The 18338-nt window shown below is 42.9% G+C and overlaps 1 protein-coding gene across 2 annotated transcripts; it reads left to right on the forward strand.

The window, feature by feature from the left end:
• On the forward strand, positions 1 to 17976 carry slc25a22a (solute carrier family 25 member 22a). 2 transcript variants are annotated; one of them, XM_044036303.1, is made up of 11 exons: positions 1 to 58; positions 13149 to 13353; positions 13458 to 13583; positions 14273 to 14328; positions 14461 to 14551; positions 15146 to 15200; positions 15805 to 15865; positions 16124 to 16268; positions 16439 to 16590; positions 16678 to 16753; positions 16846 to 17976. In XM_044036303.1, exons 2-11 carry the CDS (start codon positions 13334 to 13336, stop codon positions 16997 to 16999), a joined length of 936 nt encoding a protein of 311 aa, XP_043892238.1. In that variant the 5' UTR covers positions 1 to 58; positions 13149 to 13333; the 3' UTR covers positions 17000 to 17976. The 2 variants fall into 2 exon arrangements, with proteins under 2 accessions (XP_043892238.1, XP_043892237.1); XM_044036302.1 differs by lacking the exon at positions 1 to 58 and adding an exon at positions 67 to 186.
• The last annotated feature ends 362 nt before the right edge of the window (positions 17977 to 18338 follow it).

The following is an 18338-nucleotide window of genomic DNA, read 5'->3' on the forward strand; positions in this document are numbered from 1 at the left end:
CTCGTCTGCCCTCACCTCCTCTGCCTCCCTCCACTGGACTCTGCTGCTAGTAACGCCGGTAGGTTAGCTACTGCTGTCACACAGATACACTCACTCACTCACTCACGCACGCACGCACAGAGTAACGGCTTTGATTTGACTCTTCAGCCTCACCAGGACAGACAGCAGCGGAGACGCCTCTGTGTGGTATGTAACATAACGGGATGTAGTAAATGCGTTATTGTGCGTGAAAGCGACACATTAGGTTTCATTTGTGTTGGAGATAAAAAAAAAAAAAAAGAGGAAAAGAAATGGAAATGTTATTGAGGTGACATGAGACGACGCTCGTGAGAGACGGTTGTGATTGTACGCGGAGGGAGGCGACACATTCAAGTTCCGTTATGTGAACGTGTTTTTATGGCACAGGCCTGACGGATAATGTGAGTGGAAATGTGATGTAATCACGGCTGGATTCACGAATGAAAAGCCGTTCTACGTGTCGTCAGTATGGTTTGTCATATCACCGCAAAACAGTCGCGCGCGCCGGCAGGGAAACATTTTCAATAATGTGTTCTTGTATCTTATATGTGACTGTCTGCGTTAGAAATGTATCATTGTTTCTGTTAGTTATCGCAATATGCGATACATCATTTCCTCCAGACCTCGGAGCGGACACAGCAGCCGCCTCCTGCCGATGTTCTGTATAGGCTCAGCACTGCCGCTGTTTACTCATCGGCCACTTTATTAGGTACAACTCCCATTCAACTGTTAGTTAATACAAATAGTTAAGAACACAATAGAATAAAGGAAGCATTGTGTAACTCATACTCATGACTACTGAGTGTTGTTCTCACCATCATGGTTGTGGAGTGTAAACCCTCTGGACTGAACCAACTTCCCTTTTCATTCATTAAAATGACTCACATGTGCAGTTCACTACTGCTGAACATGCAAAAGAGACACCTCTTGTCTTGTTTATGCTAATGAGAGGATATTTATTTTATCTTTCCCCCACTGCCAAAAGAGGTGTTTCCCTAACAATCATACCCTCAATATCTTGGTGGGCCCATCTGTGAGTCTGGACCCGGTTTCTGCTTTAAAGCGCACAAAAAGGGGACGTTGAACTGAAGTGTTTTCTTTTTCCACAGTCACATTAGTGTATAGAATGTAGGCCATTATTAGGCCAAGCAGTGAATACGATAAAGCATTCCTGCAGCCTTGAAATAATTGATGAGGTGAACTATTCTTTGGTGTAAGGTATCTCTTCGGGTGCTTTCCAGCTGAAATGTTGTACCTTGCTGTAACGTTGAAAATATTGCTCTAGTTCGGGAAAAAGCATCAACATTTTGCATATCGGACAGCAGACACACAAAAATCCCAGAAGCAAGGACTGCAAAATGTCGCTGGTACACGTTAGCTGGATTTAAAAGGTCGTATAACCGTTGCTGCTAGCTAGATGCTGTGTGAAACTGTAACTAAATGCCTTAATGCTACATTTGGCTGTTTCTCAAAGGGAATGTCAAATACAGTGGCCTTATTATTCGCTTATCATGGGTGTAGGAAAGCAAAGACGCAAATACAAAAGAAAAAAACCCCAGGTGACTTAAGAAACTGGGCCATCGGGGATAATTGTGGTGTCAGAGGAAGGACTAAACTCTACACCACCTCTGTGTACAGAATATCAACTCTAGAGTTTAGCCCCTGTAGTGGAAAAGCTGCTGTATCTAGAGCATAACTCTCACTCGAGTTTCGAGCTCTCATAAATAGGTATTAGGTTTATAATCCAGATGCTGTAGGGAAGAGGGAATAGTAATCAGATTTATGTGCGACACCACACATTTCATCCCTTGTTTCCGCCGTGCTGTAAAAATCTAAAATAAACCACATCTTATGATGCGTTATTTTAAAAGGGACGAAATGAGAGTTCCACAGCAGCTGTTGGGATTGTTGCGAGGAACAGCACACACACAGCTGCGAGTGGAGAGAACTATTTAAAACCCAGATGCAACAAAATCATGAGGACAATCAATTTGTGTGGATAATGGATCTAGGACGTAATCACCAGTGGACAGATCTAGTCTCTGTGCTCTTGCCGCTCAAAGACAACACTCGTTGATCAGTTCATGGTGTGTTTATCAAACCATTTCATGTGACACAGATGGTAAAAACAGCCACGGTCATGTGAGTTGAGTGCAACCACAGTGCACTCTCACTGTGCTGTCCCCCTAAATCGTGTCCTCCTCTGTCCAGTCACCAAACTCAGTGTAAGACCTTGACTCTGTTTGGCACTCAAGGGCAGAGGCTGCCAGGAAGTTGTGATGGGCAAGGTCAAATTTGGATGAAGGGATGGGGTTTGCATATTGTTGTAGTGTGGATCTGTCTACAGGTGTTTCGTAGTTTAGATTTGAATGATTTATTTGTTTGAGGCTTTGTTTTAGAGAACATCCCGACTAACTGTACATAACAGTGAAAAATGACAAGTTACGTACAAATTACGTACAAGTTGTAGTGCAGTGCCCGTTCAAAATGTGCCTCGTGATAGTCAAGTGTAGTTTAGCTTAGTGTAGTCAGCAAGTAATGGTCTGTGGGTGTCAAGTCCTCTTCTTGTTCAAAATCCAAAGGACACAGGACAACTCAAATTTCCAACTCAATCACTTTTATTTTCCTTTTGGCTTTATCAGTTGATTGGTCTGGACGGTAAATTAGGTTGTAAACCTTGAAAGACAGAAACAAAAGTTACAATTTTAATTAAACATTTTAATTAAACATTTTTTAATGCATTTTAAATAAATGTAAACATTAATTAAACATTTTAAATGGATTAAACGCTTAAGCCTTTTACATAAAATAAAGAAACTCGAATTTCATCCATTTTCCACATTTTTTAATAAAGTTTTAACATTAACTATCCTTTTGTATCTTCACCGTTAATTTTCCAAACTCAAAAATGAAATACTGTTTTATCACAAATCTATTTAACTTAAATCAATGCAGCCAATGCTTCAGTGTGTTTTTCAGGCAATCTACAAAGTAAAACAAACTTAAACATTTGAAGCAGCATTTCAAACACCATGAAAGTAAATAAAATGTTTCACCGACCATTGGCGTCTTCGGACTGAACCTATGAGTGAACTTGAGGTCTTCTCTCTGAAGTTTGTTTGACTGAATGGCTGAGTCCCTCAGTGTCTTCACAGGTGCTCCAAATAAGTGACAATGACTGATCAGGTGACAGGCAGTCAGTTTGCTGCTGCTGGTGGTGAACGCTGGGAAGTGTAGTTTTCAGACCCATTCTGAGAGTCAGCTCAACACCTCCCACTTGAGCTCCTGGTTTTTCCAAATCCAGAGGTCACACAAGCCCTTCATTTGCTTGTTCTTCAGCGGGAAGTAGAATGATAAGGCGTCTGACATCTCTATGAAGAATTGTGGCTGGGATTTTGTTTTGAAGCCTCCTGGTTTTTTCACCATTTCCTCTCGTGGGCCCTTCTTTGCCTTTTGCCTTTTTGATGTGAACAGGATAGCTGGGAAAAGTCTTCACAAGCACATCTCTTACAATGCCTTTGCTGTCAGCATTCACACTGACCACTCTAGCCAGCTTGTACTGTCCTCTTAGGGCATTTTGGTCAGCCAACCAGACCACATCTCCAACAGCAACATTTCGCTTTTTGGTGTGCCATTTGTTTCTTATGAACAGATTTGGTCCAGCCAATTGGCTCCACTTCTTCCAGAAATGGCTTAACTCTGCTTGAATATGTTTAAGTCTTTTGTAAGGGTACCCGTCAAACTGGAAATCTCCAGGGTCTCCCTTTGGATTGGCACGTCCTAAAAGCAGAGAATTCGGGGTGATATACTCTACACAATCTTCTCTGCTTTGAGTTCTTGCATCGATGGGTCTCTCATTTGCAAGGTTGGCTGCCATGAAGAGAAAAGTTTGGAATTCTCCCCATGTGAAAACGCCATCTCCACCAAGGTTGCTCAACGCCCGCTTCACTACTTTGACAGCTGCCTCTGCTGCACCATTCCTATGGGGAGAGTCTGCAGGATGGATTTTCCACGACCATTCTGTACCATGCTTGGCAGCTGTATCTTCAAGTTCAGACCTGTTCAGTCGGTCCAGGAATTTGTGAAGCTTCTCCAGAGCAGGTCTGGCTCCCACAAAGTTAGTGCCAGGGTCTGACCAGAGTTTCCTGGGGTGTCCTCTCAGTGAAGTGAATCTTTGATAGGCTAGCAGGAATCCTTCAGATGACATGTCACTCACCACTTCAGTGTGTATGGCTCGAGAAGCCATGCAGCAGAAAACTATCCCCCATACTCTGAGTCTAGCTCTCTTCTTGACCTCATCTTTAACTTCATATGGGCCAAACAGATCCATGGTGGTGAATTCAAAAGGTGAAGCTGGGCCTGTTCGCTCTAGAGGCAGGTCAGCCATGATTTGTTGACACTGTTTTGCCTTGTTTTTCCTGCAGACCACACAGCTGTCAACCATTTTCTTGGCAAGTCTACGGCCTTTTATTATCCATGCTTTCTTCCTCATCCGGAGAAGGGTTCCTGCCACTCCTTCGTGGTTTGCTTTGTGGGATTCTCGTGCCAGCAATGTAGATACCCATGCTTCAAATGGTAAAACTGGCACTGCTGTCTTATCTTCGTTGAACGTCTGAATTCTGCCTCCACAAACTAGCAGTCCAGAGTTCACATCTTTGTATACTGCCAGTCTGCTTAGAGTTGTGTCTGAAAAAGATATACCTTCTTGAGCTGCGAGAAAGAGGTCCTTGAGTGCATCTTCATGTTCTTTGACAGTCAGCATAGCTTGCTTGGGTGATGTTACCTCCCACTTTGACAGTTTAGGGGCCCGGCACTTCCTCTTCAGCCACTGCTTGGCAGCTAGACAAACCCAGGCAATCACTCTCACCAGTTTGGACAGGCTACTGAATCTTCTTACTTCTACAAGATCTTTAACCCAGCCAGTGGGCTTCCTTCTTAGAAGAGGTGGGTTTACCACAGGATTTTCCTCTTGAGTCTCAATCTTTGGAATTTCCTGGATGGCTTGTGGGTCTACTTTCTGCTGACTCCTCCTTGCTTGAGCTCTTGTCGATGCACCTGAGAATGCCTTCCTCTGGAGTTTGTTTACACTCTCTCTAGCATGAGCTGCAACCTCTCCAGCGGATTTTATAGGCCACTCCTCCAATGGCCACTTCAGGAACTCTGGTCCATTTTGCCATGTGGAATTCTCCTTCAAATCTTCAGGAGCGCCCCCTCTTGTTATGATGTCAGCTATGTTTAGATCTCCAGGGATCCACCACCAGTCTTGCATTAGTCCTGCCTTCTGGATTTCACCCACTCTATTTGCAAAGAAGGTTTTGTACCCATAACTGACTCTTTGTATGGCTCCCAAGACTGTTTGACTGTCAAGTAGATGGAACCATCTCTCAATCTTCATTCGAGCATGCTTTTCCACATACTTCCTGATCCTGGCTGCAAAGACAGCACCACAGAGCTCAGCTTTTACAGCTTCTCCCTTCTGATCCAGAGGTGTCAGCTTGGCTTTTGATTCAACAAATCGAACTTCAATGCCTTCTCTTGTCTTCCATCTTAAGTACATCACAGCTCCATAGGTCTTGTCACTTCCATCAGAAAATGTAATGCCCCAAGGTTTCCCTTCCCAGCCAGCTGGTGTGAGGCTCCTGTGGAATTTCACCTGTCCAAGCTGCACATATTCTTCAAAAAGCTGTATGGCTTCTTCTCTGAGGCTTTCTGAGAGAGGTTGGTCCCAGGTTTCTTGGGTTAGTTTCCCACCCCCTCCCTCTTGGAATGCTTTTCTCACAAGAATTGCTCCCTTCTGTTTGGCAGGTGTAACTAAGCCAATTGGGTCGTACAATCTAGCTACTTGGCTTAGGAGATCCCTCCTTGTCAGTGGATTAGGTGTCTCAGTTCTCACCTCCTCCTTGAGAAGATCTTTTCCAACTCTCATTTTCTTCTTTCTTTTGGAAAAGTTAACTGAGGTTAACATGTAGAGCTTATCTTCATCCACTTGGTAGCCGATGCCCAAGGCTTTGTTGTCTTCGACCCTCATTTGATTTGGAAGAATTAAGGTTCTGCCTTGTTTCTCTGTTGGACCTTCTGTCTCCATTCCTTGCCTCCCACTTTGCCCTGAACGTACCCATGGTTTGAGGATGAAACCCCCTGCTTTCAAGATCTCTTCAACGTTCGCTGTGATTTCGTCCAGTCTATTTAGGTCGTTCTGGGAGGTTAAGAGATCATCCACATAACTGTCCTCTTCAATGACTCTGCGCTCATCTTCCAAGTGCATGAAGTTCGGCAGCCGTGCTGTTTCCCTCATAGCCAACTGAGCAATGCAACCAGCAGGTCTGTCCCCAATGTTGACTCTGGTAATGGCATAGTCACTTATCTCTCCATCAGGGCTGTCCCTCCAGAGGAACCTGTGAAGATGCATCTCACGCTCCTCCAGCCATACAGAGTTGTACATCTTTTTGATGTCTCCTAGAGATGCATGCATCCCTTCTCTGAACCTCAGCAGGACAGCTCTGATCGGGTTGAGAACGTCTGGTCCCTTCAGAAGAACATCATTCATACTCACGCCTTTGTATTTCTGGCTACTATTCCATACAATTCGAACTGGTGTCGTCACTGAATGAGGGTTTGGTGCCACCAGGTGGCTTACGTACCACACTGGTCCGTTCCACTTGTCCATGATTTTGTTGGAGAGTTTCACGGCTGCGCCCCGTTCAACCATTTCGTTAATCTGGGTAGCATATGCGACTTTCCAGTCTGGCTCTCTACTTAGTTGCTTTTCCATCCTTAAGAAACAAGCCTGGACAGCACCTTTGTTGTTTGGGAGAGAGGCAGGATCTACCGTCCAAGGATACTTTGCATCCCAATGTGGAGCTGCTGTGTGAGCATCCCCCTTCTTGTAGGTGAGGCCTCCTTTAATGATCTGAAGCTCCCTCTCCTCTGCCAGGGTCATTTCTTTTCCTCCTGGTGGACAGTTTCCACATCGGCATCCTCCACATTTTGGCTCACATGCGGCTCCGATGCTGTCCCAGTGCCACCACTCAAGGAACTCACGGTTGCTGGCAGCTGTAAATTTGGTCTGAGCAAAATCCTTCTGCTGTAGCTGGGCTGTGTCAGTTGTTAGACTTGCGACTTCTTGATATTTGGCAGCTGCTGCCCTCATGGAGCGAGCAAAGTGTGTTTTGGACTCATATGCTGCAACCTCCACTTCTTCAAACAAGTCGGGATGTGCTCCAGCCACTGTCTTCCCTAATGGACTCTCCCACAAGACGAGGTCTCCGATTATTTTTACCCTCTGGGGAGCCAGTCTTCCCTCTCGGTGGCTTATGAGAAGTTCGACCTCTTCTGGCCTTTCCAATTCTTTAAGTTTGACTTCTGGGAAGAATATTTTCAGCTTCTCAGGTTCAATTTTTTGATGCACTTTGGCGATTTCATCCAAGCCGTAGCAGACCATTTCATGAGCTCTTTCCGTCCCTTTTGGAGTCTTGACTCTGACTTTGAGGAGATACCTTCGTGTGTTCACCTTCATGGTCATTCCACCAACTCCATGCACAACTAAAGTTATCTTCTCATTTCTTAACCTCAGTCTCTCAGCAGCCTTATGGGTAATGTAGTTTGTATCTGAAGCAAGATCAATTAAAGTCCCAATCCTCTGCCCTGCGTTTGCAGTGACTTGCATCAACATCATGATGACAGGAAGTTCAGAGACCCCATTTCTCTGCAGTAGCTCAGATTGGCCTGAAGCGTCGAGTGTCACTGTGTTTTTGTTTGTGTTGGTGAAAGCCTTTCTGCATCGATCTGCCATTTCTGGGGAAAGTTCTGATAAGATCTTCTCTTGTTCCTCCGTTAGCTTGCTTTCACCTTTGCAGTCCTTTCCACTTTTTCTCTCTTCCCCTCTTTTGACTTCTCCTTTTGGGCAGAGGAAAAAATGGTGGTCTGGGGCACCACCTTCCCTTTTACAGTCTTTATTTCTGCATAGGAAAGTGTCTCTGCAGTATCCTTCTTCATCATGGTTTCCAAGACATCTTCTGCATGCTCCCAGCTTTCTCAATACAGCTTTCTTTTCTGGTAGCTTAAGTTTTTTGAACTTTCTACAGAAGAAGATTTTGTTGTTGTGCCCACTATCACCACAGATACCACATACCTCATCAAGCTCTTCTTTCTTTGTGGTTTTTGTTGAAGCAATCTTCCTGTCATACTTCTTGTCTGGAAGATCTGATTTCTCCATCTTCTCCACAGTTCTGAGCTGTTCAAGTCTCTCTAGTATTTCTTCTTGACTTTTCAGGAACTTCAAGAGCATGTCAAAGTGGTTGTCTGATGTGACATTGTTTCTGGGTTCAAACATGAACATCAACCAGTCTCTTTTAATAAAGTCAGGCAACTTACTTTCAATTGATTTAATTACCAGTGGGTTATTTATGGCTCCAGAGTTTCCTAACTCTGTGAGATCCGCTAGGGCCTTCTCCACTGACTGAATGAGGTCAATGACCTTTCTGGGCTGGTTCCCCTTCACTTGTGGCATCTTCTCCAGCTCTTCAAGTATTTCCACAGTGATGGTTGACTTGTTGCCATATCTGTTTTCCAGGACTCTGAACATGTCATTGGCATTTGTGTAGGTTGAAAGCCTGAGGTCCTTTGAGATTTTGTCATCCACACTTTCCAAAAGTTGAATTTTCTTAACTTCAGTTGATCCGGATGGCTCTCCCTGCTTTTGCAGACTCTCCCAGTCTTTCCTCCATCTGTGATATTCCCTCTTGCTTCCATTGAAGATAGGTAGAGTGGTTGGCTTGATTCTCACTATTGGTGTGAATGTTGCTGGTTGGGGTAGTAGTTTCACTCCTGTGCCTTGCTCATTGATCGTCCGCGCAGTGGCAAATTCAGCTTTCCTTAATTCAAGCCTGTAGTAGGATGCTCTTAGGTCCTTGACTCTTCCACCTAATTCATCCTTTAATTCCACAGGGATCCATCTCTCCCATGTTGACATTGCTGAGATGGCTTCCTTTATTCTCTTGTCCAAGAGAACGAGGTGCACTTCATAGCCCTCTAAATTGGCACTTTCCACGGGTACATCAGCCGCTTTGTCATTGGCTTTTTCTGCTTCCAGGATTGCCACAGGAAGTTCACTTCCTCCATACTTCGACCACAGGTTTGTTTGAACAATGTCTCTTATTTCTTTCAACTTTGTTTCACCTTCTTTTACAGATTTATCAATGTCGGCTTCTTGCTGTACATCAAGACCTGCGTCCTCGTCTTCAGTCTTAATGTCAGCCTCCAATCCAATCCTGTAGTCCTCATTGGCATCGAGCATCTTTCTGAAGCAGTCTGAAAGTTTAATGAACTCCTCCTTTAACTCCACTTGAAGCATGCTGCTTGCTCCTCTTGAAATGAAGTTGGCCTGTCTTGTGAAGCTGCTTTTTGCAATGGTCCTCTCCTTTTTGAGCTGCTGGACCGACTTCCCCAGGATCTCTTCTGCCATCTTGACTTCTGCGTCAGCAGCTTTTACTGGATCTGAAGCCGTTTATCCTCAGGGCCAGGCTGCTCTGCGTGGTTTACAACTGTCAAGTCCTCTTCTTGTTCAAAATCCAAAGGACACAGGACAACTCAAATTTCCAACTCAATCACTTTTATTTTCCTTTTGGCTTTATCAGTTGATTGGTCTGGACGGTAAATTAGGTTGTAAACCTTGAAAGACAGAAACAAAAGTTACAATTTTAATTAAACATTTTAATTAAACATTTTTTAATGCATTTTAAATAAATGTAAACATTAATTAAACATTTTAAATGGATTAAACGCTTAAGCCTTTTACATAAAATAAAGAAACTCGAATTTCATCCATTTTCCACATTTTTTAATAAAGTTTTAACATTAACTATCCTTTTGTATCTTCACCGTTAATTTTCCAAACTCAAAAATGAAATACTGTTTTATCACAAATCTATTTAACTTAAATCAATGCAGCCAATGCTTCAGTGTGTTTTTCAGGCAATCTACAAAGTAAAACAAACTTAAACATTTGAAGCAGCATTTCAAACACCATGAAAGTAAATAAAATGTTTCACCGACCATTGGCGTCTTCGGACTGAACCTATGAGTGAACTTGAGGTCTTCTCTCTGAAGTTTGTTTGACTGAATGGCTGAGTCCCTCAGTGTCTTCACAGGTGCTCCAAATAAGTGACAATGACTGATCAGGTGACAGGCAGTCAGTTTGCTGCTGCTGGTGGTGAACTCTGGGAAGTGTAGTTTTCAGACCCATTCTGAGAGTCAGCTCAACAGTGGGGATAACCGCACAAAGCAACATTCTGTGTGTTGTCATAACCTGTAATATATGTCATGAAAGAGTAATAATAATAAAATCCTCATCCCCGTGTAAATCAGGTTAATACAGAATCCTTCGCACTGCAAAAAGACAGACTAATATTTCTCTATTTATTGATAGAAGATGTTGAAAAAGCAGATGTTACTCTTTGAAGCAATTATACAATAACAATCCCTATATTTTCACTTTTTTTAAATGTGTGTTTGTGAGTCTAAAAATCCCTCATATCCCTCATATTTCCCTTAGTTCCAAAATAAACTGAATATTCACTCGCTACAAAAACAAGATAGCAAAGAACAGTTTCATCTTCTTGTGTTTGTTACATTGTAAATGTTACTTCTGTGAACTCTCTGTCCCAACTGTGTGCGAGTACACGTAGAGTATGTGTATGTAGCTCAGTGACATGGTGTCAGTGTGTGTGTTCATTGTGCTGTTGTTCAAGTTGTAATGATGAACAAGGTTCAGAACAGAGCTGTTATCTGCGCGCTGGTGTCCGGACTTAGACATATCTTTAATCAAGTGAATCCATTGGCTGATTCACGTTTTGGGGTCAAGGTTCCTCGTGTCAGACACGTTTCACAATCACCATGTCTATTGTTTACTCATCAGTCCTTATCTGCTTTAAAGGTACACACTGTGTGTGTGTGTGTGTGTGTGTGTGTTGTGTGTACTCGTATTTGTTACCTCTTTTCTGGCATTAACCTAGGACCAGTACTGGGGACCAAAACGTTGACTAGTTAATGTAAGGGTTAGGCATGAACTAGTGATGGCTGAGGTTCAGGATAATGCTTTTTTGTTTGGCTGTCGAAATGAAAGGAAGTCAGTGCAGTGTCCTAAGAAGAATAGCTGTAGAAACCTGTTGTTCATAATGTCTTTATATCTGGAAAGAATCTCTCATTTAAGCACTAACAGATGCTGAAAGATGTTTTCCGATTCTAGGTGTCACTAGAGCTGAAATTACAATTAATCGATTAATCGATTATTAATCAACTATTTTGATAATCAATAATTGGTTAGAAGTTTTTTTCATGAAATAAAACAATATTTCTGATCATTTAAGCTTCTTAAATGTGAATATTGTCTTAATTTCTTTGCTCTGGATAACAAAAAACTCATTAAAAGTGAATCACTTTGGTTTGTGGACAAAACAAGACATTTGAGAACATCATCATTTCCAGGTTTGACCAACACCGATCAATGTTTTTTAAGGTTTTCTGATGCACCAAACGATTCATCGATGAATCGAGAAAATAAGCGACAGATTAATCGATTATGAAAATAGTCGTTAGTTGCAGCTCTAGTTGTCACGTTGATCTGGAGTTTGAAAACTTGGCTGATAAGTGATGCCACTATGCTGTGGACATTACTCACCAGGACACATTTATCATGACGAGTCACTGCAGTCATGCTGTGACTGATGGTGAAACAATTCTCCTTGAGTAGACACATTTGTATGGTGTAAATGGACTGAAATAATGAGCAAAGCTGCTTGCATGAAGGAGAGAGACATCTCCTCCTCAGTCCACTGTCAATAACATTACATTTATTAATTTTGTAGACTGTGGTTTAAAGAGAATAGAGGTTGCTGACTGCAGTGTTAGCAACGTGTTCAGTGCACTTTCAAAATGAAGTCAGCAACAGGAAATAGGGAAACGTACGGCAATATGAATATGTGTGCTTAGTGTTTCTGCTTGGTGAAAAAAACCACAAGGTCGAGGAACAGTCAGGGGGAGATGAGAAATGGAGGTGAGCTGCGAGGTGAGAAGAGGCGGCTTGCTGCTCTGACGCCCTCTCTCCTCCTGCACCGCTGGAGCAGCCAGCAAGGGCCATCCAAACCAAACACACCAGCCCACAGCTGTATTCCTGCCCAAACACAGTTCTTTGAATCCTACGCACGCTGTGCAGTCTTTTTGAAGCCGAGGATTTTGTGACATTGGTGTCACGTGAATGTACGCATATTCACTTCACCGGGGGTAAAAAAAATCCCCCACCAGTCAGCAAAGACCTGAGGAGGAAAAGCTGTGTTTGTGAGTCGTGACTCGTGACTGTGGGAAGTGATGGGGGAGGGCTGGCGAGGAGAAGAGAGGAGGAGGCAGGTTGCACACGCAGGGGCAGGTTGTGATTGGTGGAGGGAGGGGGTGGAGAGAGTGAAAGAGGAAATGGGAAGCATCTTCTTTTTCTGAAGACATTTTTTCTACTGTACCAAAAATAGGTTGCATCTTTTTTGCACTAAATTGTTGTTTTAGCGTACGGCAGAAAGGAGAATGATTCCAGTCTCACTCTGAAAGAGGTTATGCATAGAACATGAAGGACACACGTGGCACACAGATGTTGTAGGCGATTACAGATCTGTGATGTACAATGTTATCCTTCTACAGTGATGGCCAAAGCTCTGTTTTAAGGGAGATAGATGTTGCCTAACCATAATGAATGTGGTTTTCCAAGGCAAGGGCAAGTGTATTGTCTGCATACATCCCTATTAATAAGTGACAGGCATTTTCTGATAAGCATCTGTCAGCCTGATTCATTTTGTCTAAACTTAAATCATTGACATTCCCTCATTCCAGGATTTATGAGTCTTTTTTCTGCTTGTAATTTATGTCACGTGATGCTCGTAAACTGAAGGTCAAAATCAAAAGTCAAATGCTGTTGACCTGCAGGGCTACTAACTCAGTTTTCTCATAGACCCCAATCATCAGTAAACTTACATGACAGTTTTGCCCTATTTGAAAAATGTGCTGTCCTGCTATTTCATCATCTGTCAACAGTCTTTTCAATATGTAGCCTGATCATGTCCTTTTTGCTTTTTTTGTTTCTTTTACAGACATCCCCCCATAAAGTAACTACAACTACAAAGGAGCAAGTGGGAAAGCATAATCAGACAACATACTCTCACATCTACTCCACTGCAACAAACAGGGTAAAAAAAAAAGAAAAAGAAAGACAAAAGGAGCGACCACTCCGTGACGAGCTAAGATTGGTTATTTGAGCAGCCAGGGCTTTAGATAAATGGCTGACAAGCAGATCAGGTACGTTTTGAAGTGACACAGGCTTGTAGCACTGTGTCCTTGTTCATATCCAGTGACCTTTCATATTTTTTATCTCCTTCACCAATATCATCACCTCCATCCAGTTTGCCTGCCAAATTGATCAATGGAGGGATCGCTGGCCTAATTGGAGTGACCTGTGTGTTTCCCATTGACCTGGCCAAGACTCGTCTGCAAAACCAGCAAAATGGATCTCGCCTTTACACCAGCATGTACGGGATTTCTCTAGATGACTTTTACACAATATCTAAGTCTTTGAAACGCCACTCTTTAGCTAGAATCAGAATGAATCAGCAGTAAACAGTTATACCATTGTACTCTCTCAATTCCCTGAATGTCAGGGAATGATGGTGGCCTTCACCAACCAGAAAGAATATTGTTCTTCTTTGTTTGTGTAGTAAGCTTCTTTTCTTCTTCTTCTTTGGAGTTTAATGAGTGCTTGCATCCATGATGTTGCATTACTGCCATCTTTTGGAGTATAAAAACTCCTACATGACTTAATGCGCCATATTCTTTCAGTCTTTCAGTCCCCTAAGCCTAAGAAACATCTCTACCAGTCATCTTTGCTCGTCTCCACATTCAGTTTTTATTTTAAAACAAATGCAGACACTCTAAATTGACCATAGGTGTGAGTGTGAGCATGAATGGTTGTTTGTCTCTGTGTGTGACCCTGTGATGGACTGACCTGTCCAGGGTGTACCCCGCCTTTTGCCCTATGTCAGCTGGGATAGGCACCAGTGCCCCCCCGCAACCCTCATGTAGAGGATAAAGCAGTAGGAGATGAATGAATGATGCATACTTAACAGCATACTTATAGGTTGTATATTCAATTTCTACCAATAAACCCTCCCAATTGTTACACACTGGAACTAAAGTAACAACTGCTGTATTTGCATTTCAGGTCAGACTGCCTTATTAAGACCATCCGGTCAGAGGGGTATTTTGGGATGTACCGAGGTAAGTTTCTTTAAATCTCAGATGTCAAGATATCTGGTTAAAACAAGTAAAACTTCCACTGACAACTGACTCATTGTTTCGCTCCATCTCTCCCTCTCTCTCTCTTTCTCTTTGTCCTTTTCATCGTCACAGGAGCTGCGGTGAACTTAACACTAGTCACGCCAGAGAAAGCCATCAAATTGGCCGCCAACGACTTCTTCAGGCATCACCTCGCCAAGGATGGGTGAGGCATGAAAGCACTGACAGGCGGAGTGACACTTACCCACACCCCCATTCTCTCTTTAAAAAAACAAACAAACCAGGCGTGTTTACTAACATGTAATCTGACACATGAGCTGCCTGTATTCTCACCAAGGCTCCAGTTAATCTGCCCCTGTCCTTTTATCTTCTCCACTGTATTTTAATATTAATTATATTGTGTGACAGCAGTAGCCATGTCTGAAATCACACTAATGTGTGAAAGTAGCACTGGTCAAATCGACAGCAACCACCATCTGATGTTACTAGGACTACAAGTCCCCATTGTCTGCATGAGCACTGTCTGCACAGATGAACCTGAGGGTTTCTGGGGCATCTGTCTCCGTCTCCATGGTGACAAATATGCAACCTGATGAATGATTGACTTGTCTGGTTTAGCCGCTCACCGTGTGAATTATTAATGTGTCCTTGCAAGGCTTGACATGGAAGAGAGAGTTAAGCATTCCCAGCACAGATAGTGACAACTCCAGGACTGTGAAAAAAAAAGGTGCCTGGCTCTATTCACTGTCAATCTGGTGAATGCTGTAGTTTGATCCCTTTTTTTGTTGTTGTCTTTCAGTAAACTCACTCTACTCAAAGAGATGCTGGCTGGGTGTGGGGCAGGTACATGCCAGGTGAGTGAGTGAGATGCTGCTTTTAATTGCGTCCTCCTGTTTTTACATCATCATTGCCAATGTTCACTCGTGTGCAGTCCACTGGGCCACAGCCATTACCTCATTAGTGCCTCCAGCGTTAGCTAAATACATGACTACATTTAAATGTTTCAAGAACATGCTTTGACTTTCCTGTTTCTGTGGATTTCTCTTGTGATTTGTAATTACTGAAATGCTGTGAGGCGATGGCAGCCAGATGGGAGTGATCAGATAAGACATTGTGAGAGTGCTTTGCCTCAAGTGACTGAGAGAGCGAGTGAGTCACAGGGAAATGCTTGTTGTTAATGAGGGCAAAGACTTCAAGCCCAAAGAACGTGATTAGATTAAGTGCAGCAGACCTTGGATTAAGATTGCAACTGAGAGCGCTGCCATCGCACCCTAAATCCAGTTAACTAGTTACCTCTGTGTGGATTACGGAGGAAACAGGAGCTGACATTAAACTAATGATTGTCAGTGTGTTTATGCCGGACACTTGTACATTAAGTTCTGCTCATGAATTTGAATTCACATGTAGAACAATTCAACTGATGTTTTTTTGTTTTTTTTTTGCTCTGTTTGGCTGTAGGTTATTGTCACAACTCCCATGGAGATGTTGAAAATCCAGCTCCAAGATGCTGGACGCATTGGTAAGAGGAAATGAACCTCAGATGTTGCTGTGTTATTGAACCATGAAGTACTTGGAACTTGGAGAAACAGTGACCCCATGTGGCCATGAATGTGATTTAAAGTGCTTTGTCCTTTCTTCTTTCTCTCATGAATTCAAAGTCTCTGTCCTTGTAGCTGCTGTTATCACATGGTATCAAGTGATTACTGCTATTGTTTTAGAAGCGTTTTAATCTGTGAATTTGCCGTTACTAATGTGTCTGTGTCTCATTTTTTCATAGCTGCTCAGAGGAAGCTGATGCCAGAGACAGTGGCAGCAGGCACTGTAGAGACCAAATCCCCGACAGCCATTCAGATATCAAGAGAGTTACTGAGGGAAAAGGGCATAGCTGGGCTGTATAAAGGCCTTGGTGCCACATTGCTCAGGTAAATCAAATCTGGCAATGCAGCACTTTTAACAACCATCTGCAACAAATTGTAGTCATCTGCTATATTTTTGTATTGTAGCAACCAGCTGCAACAAACTGCATTCATCTGTTATGTTCTTCTTCAGCAGCCAGGTTCAGCAAACAGTTTTTTTCCTCTTTTTTTAACAGGGATGTTCCTTTCTCCATCATTTATTTCCCCCTCTTTGCCAATCTGAATAAACTGGGCACAAAAGGTGACGGTCCTGCACCTTTCTACGTGTCATTTATATCAGGCTGCCTCGCAGGGAGCACAGCGGCTGTTGCTGTCAACCCCGTCGACGGTGAGCATCGCGACCGTGAACGACACGGCACGACTGCACGCTTTGATACTCCATGCTCTATATTTACCTGATCTCTGTGTGTTACAGTGATAAAGACTCGACTGCAGTCACTGAACAGGGGGAGCACAGAAGACACGTACAGTGGCGTGACAGACTGTATCAGGTGACCTCATTATGTCTTTACTGCTGCAGCATGTGTGTGGTGCTGGCTATGTGTTTTATCGATTATGTAATGAACTTTAATTTGCTTTCCAGGAAAATCTTGCGTAATGAGGGTCCGTCAGCCTTCCTGAAAGGAGCCTACTGTCGAGCCTTGGTTATTGCACCCTTGTTTGGCATCGCCCAGGTCGTCTATTTCCTGGGTGTGGGTGAATTTTTACTCAGCTACTTGCCTAAGAAAGACAACTAAGAAGCGCCTCCTTTCTTCATCTCCCTCCCGCAGTAGATCTCATCAACAACATGAAAATCACCTCATTCTGGAGTTTTTATTGGGTCAAAGCACGATCACTTACTTTTTTTTTTTTCCCAAATTTGTTGAATGTTGAAATGATTTAGGAAAGATCATTTGTTTGCCAAGCTGCCTATGGTGGCACACAAAGTTCCAGTAGGCAGTTTCAGCTAGCTCCCTGGAAGTGAAGCCACAAATATCAGTTGAATTTTATTGCATCATTGAATATGATTGTCGAATTTAAAAGTAGATGCACTGCCATTGGTTGCTGCAGTTCTACAGGCCCTATTTTATGTTATTTTATAACAACAAAATAAGTCTCACAGAGATAGTCATTTACAGTAAATGTAACCCCTAAGTAGTGACCATTAGCTCTGGTCAAATATATACTAAGATGCTATATAATATTTTTTCCCAGACACTATTTCTAAAGTAGATAGTAAGTAGAGTAAATGATATGCCTATGCTCAGACAAAGACCCAGGGAATGTGTTAATGTGATAACAGCACCTATGATCTTTCCTGAGAAACCACATCCCTTCCTGTACACGCTTGTAATGAACTCAGCCATTCAGCTCCAAGCATACTTTGATTGCCTCTGCCAGTTAAGTAGATCAGGTTCCAGCTGTCATTTAGAGCCACAATAATGGTTCAATTGTAAAAGACAGCACCGTGTGCACACTAGACTGAAGAGGCATTGTACTATATTTGGGCGTTATCTGCAAGTCACAGAATTACAAAAAGTACACCTTATGTGCTTCTTTTTTTGTGCCGCCTGAGTTGAAAATTCTTAATCATGTTGTACTCGAGGACACACCCCAATCAGTGATTTCACAGCAGGGGGTTTGTCTTTGAGGGATGAGGGGAGACACCTGCTGTGACATCACTGATTGGGTTGCAGCCAAAAGTGCAGCGTGATTTAAACTCTCAGTCCACAGCGAGCAGTGCAGTTTTCCTCTGAGTGAGTCATCATGAGTTCAGGAGAAGGCATTAGCTGTGAACACTAGAGTGACAGATTATTAGTAGAAATTCACTTATTATGCTGATGAATTGTCAGACATCATCTGCCAAGGCCTCATGAGCACAGTCGCCCATTTGGAGCCGGTTAGAATTGAGCTAGATCCACTCATGTCCCCTTAGACGCTAGACCATTATTGTTGTTTACAAACGAGTGAAGGCTTGATTTCATTTTTTGTTCTGTTTTTTTACTCTGGACTTGAACCCAGTGGTAGGACCCAAAGATCTAATGAAAACGGTTTCTTTATCGGAAGATGAGAGCAATGTGTTTTCAGTGTTCTGCC

The sequence above is a fragment of the Solea senegalensis genome, linkage group LG10, assembly GCF_019176455.1.
Source record: "Solea senegalensis isolate Sse05_10M linkage group LG10, IFAPA_SoseM_1, whole genome shotgun sequence".
NCBI classification, from domain to species: domain Eukaryota; kingdom Metazoa; phylum Chordata; class Actinopteri; order Pleuronectiformes; family Soleidae; genus Solea; species Solea senegalensis.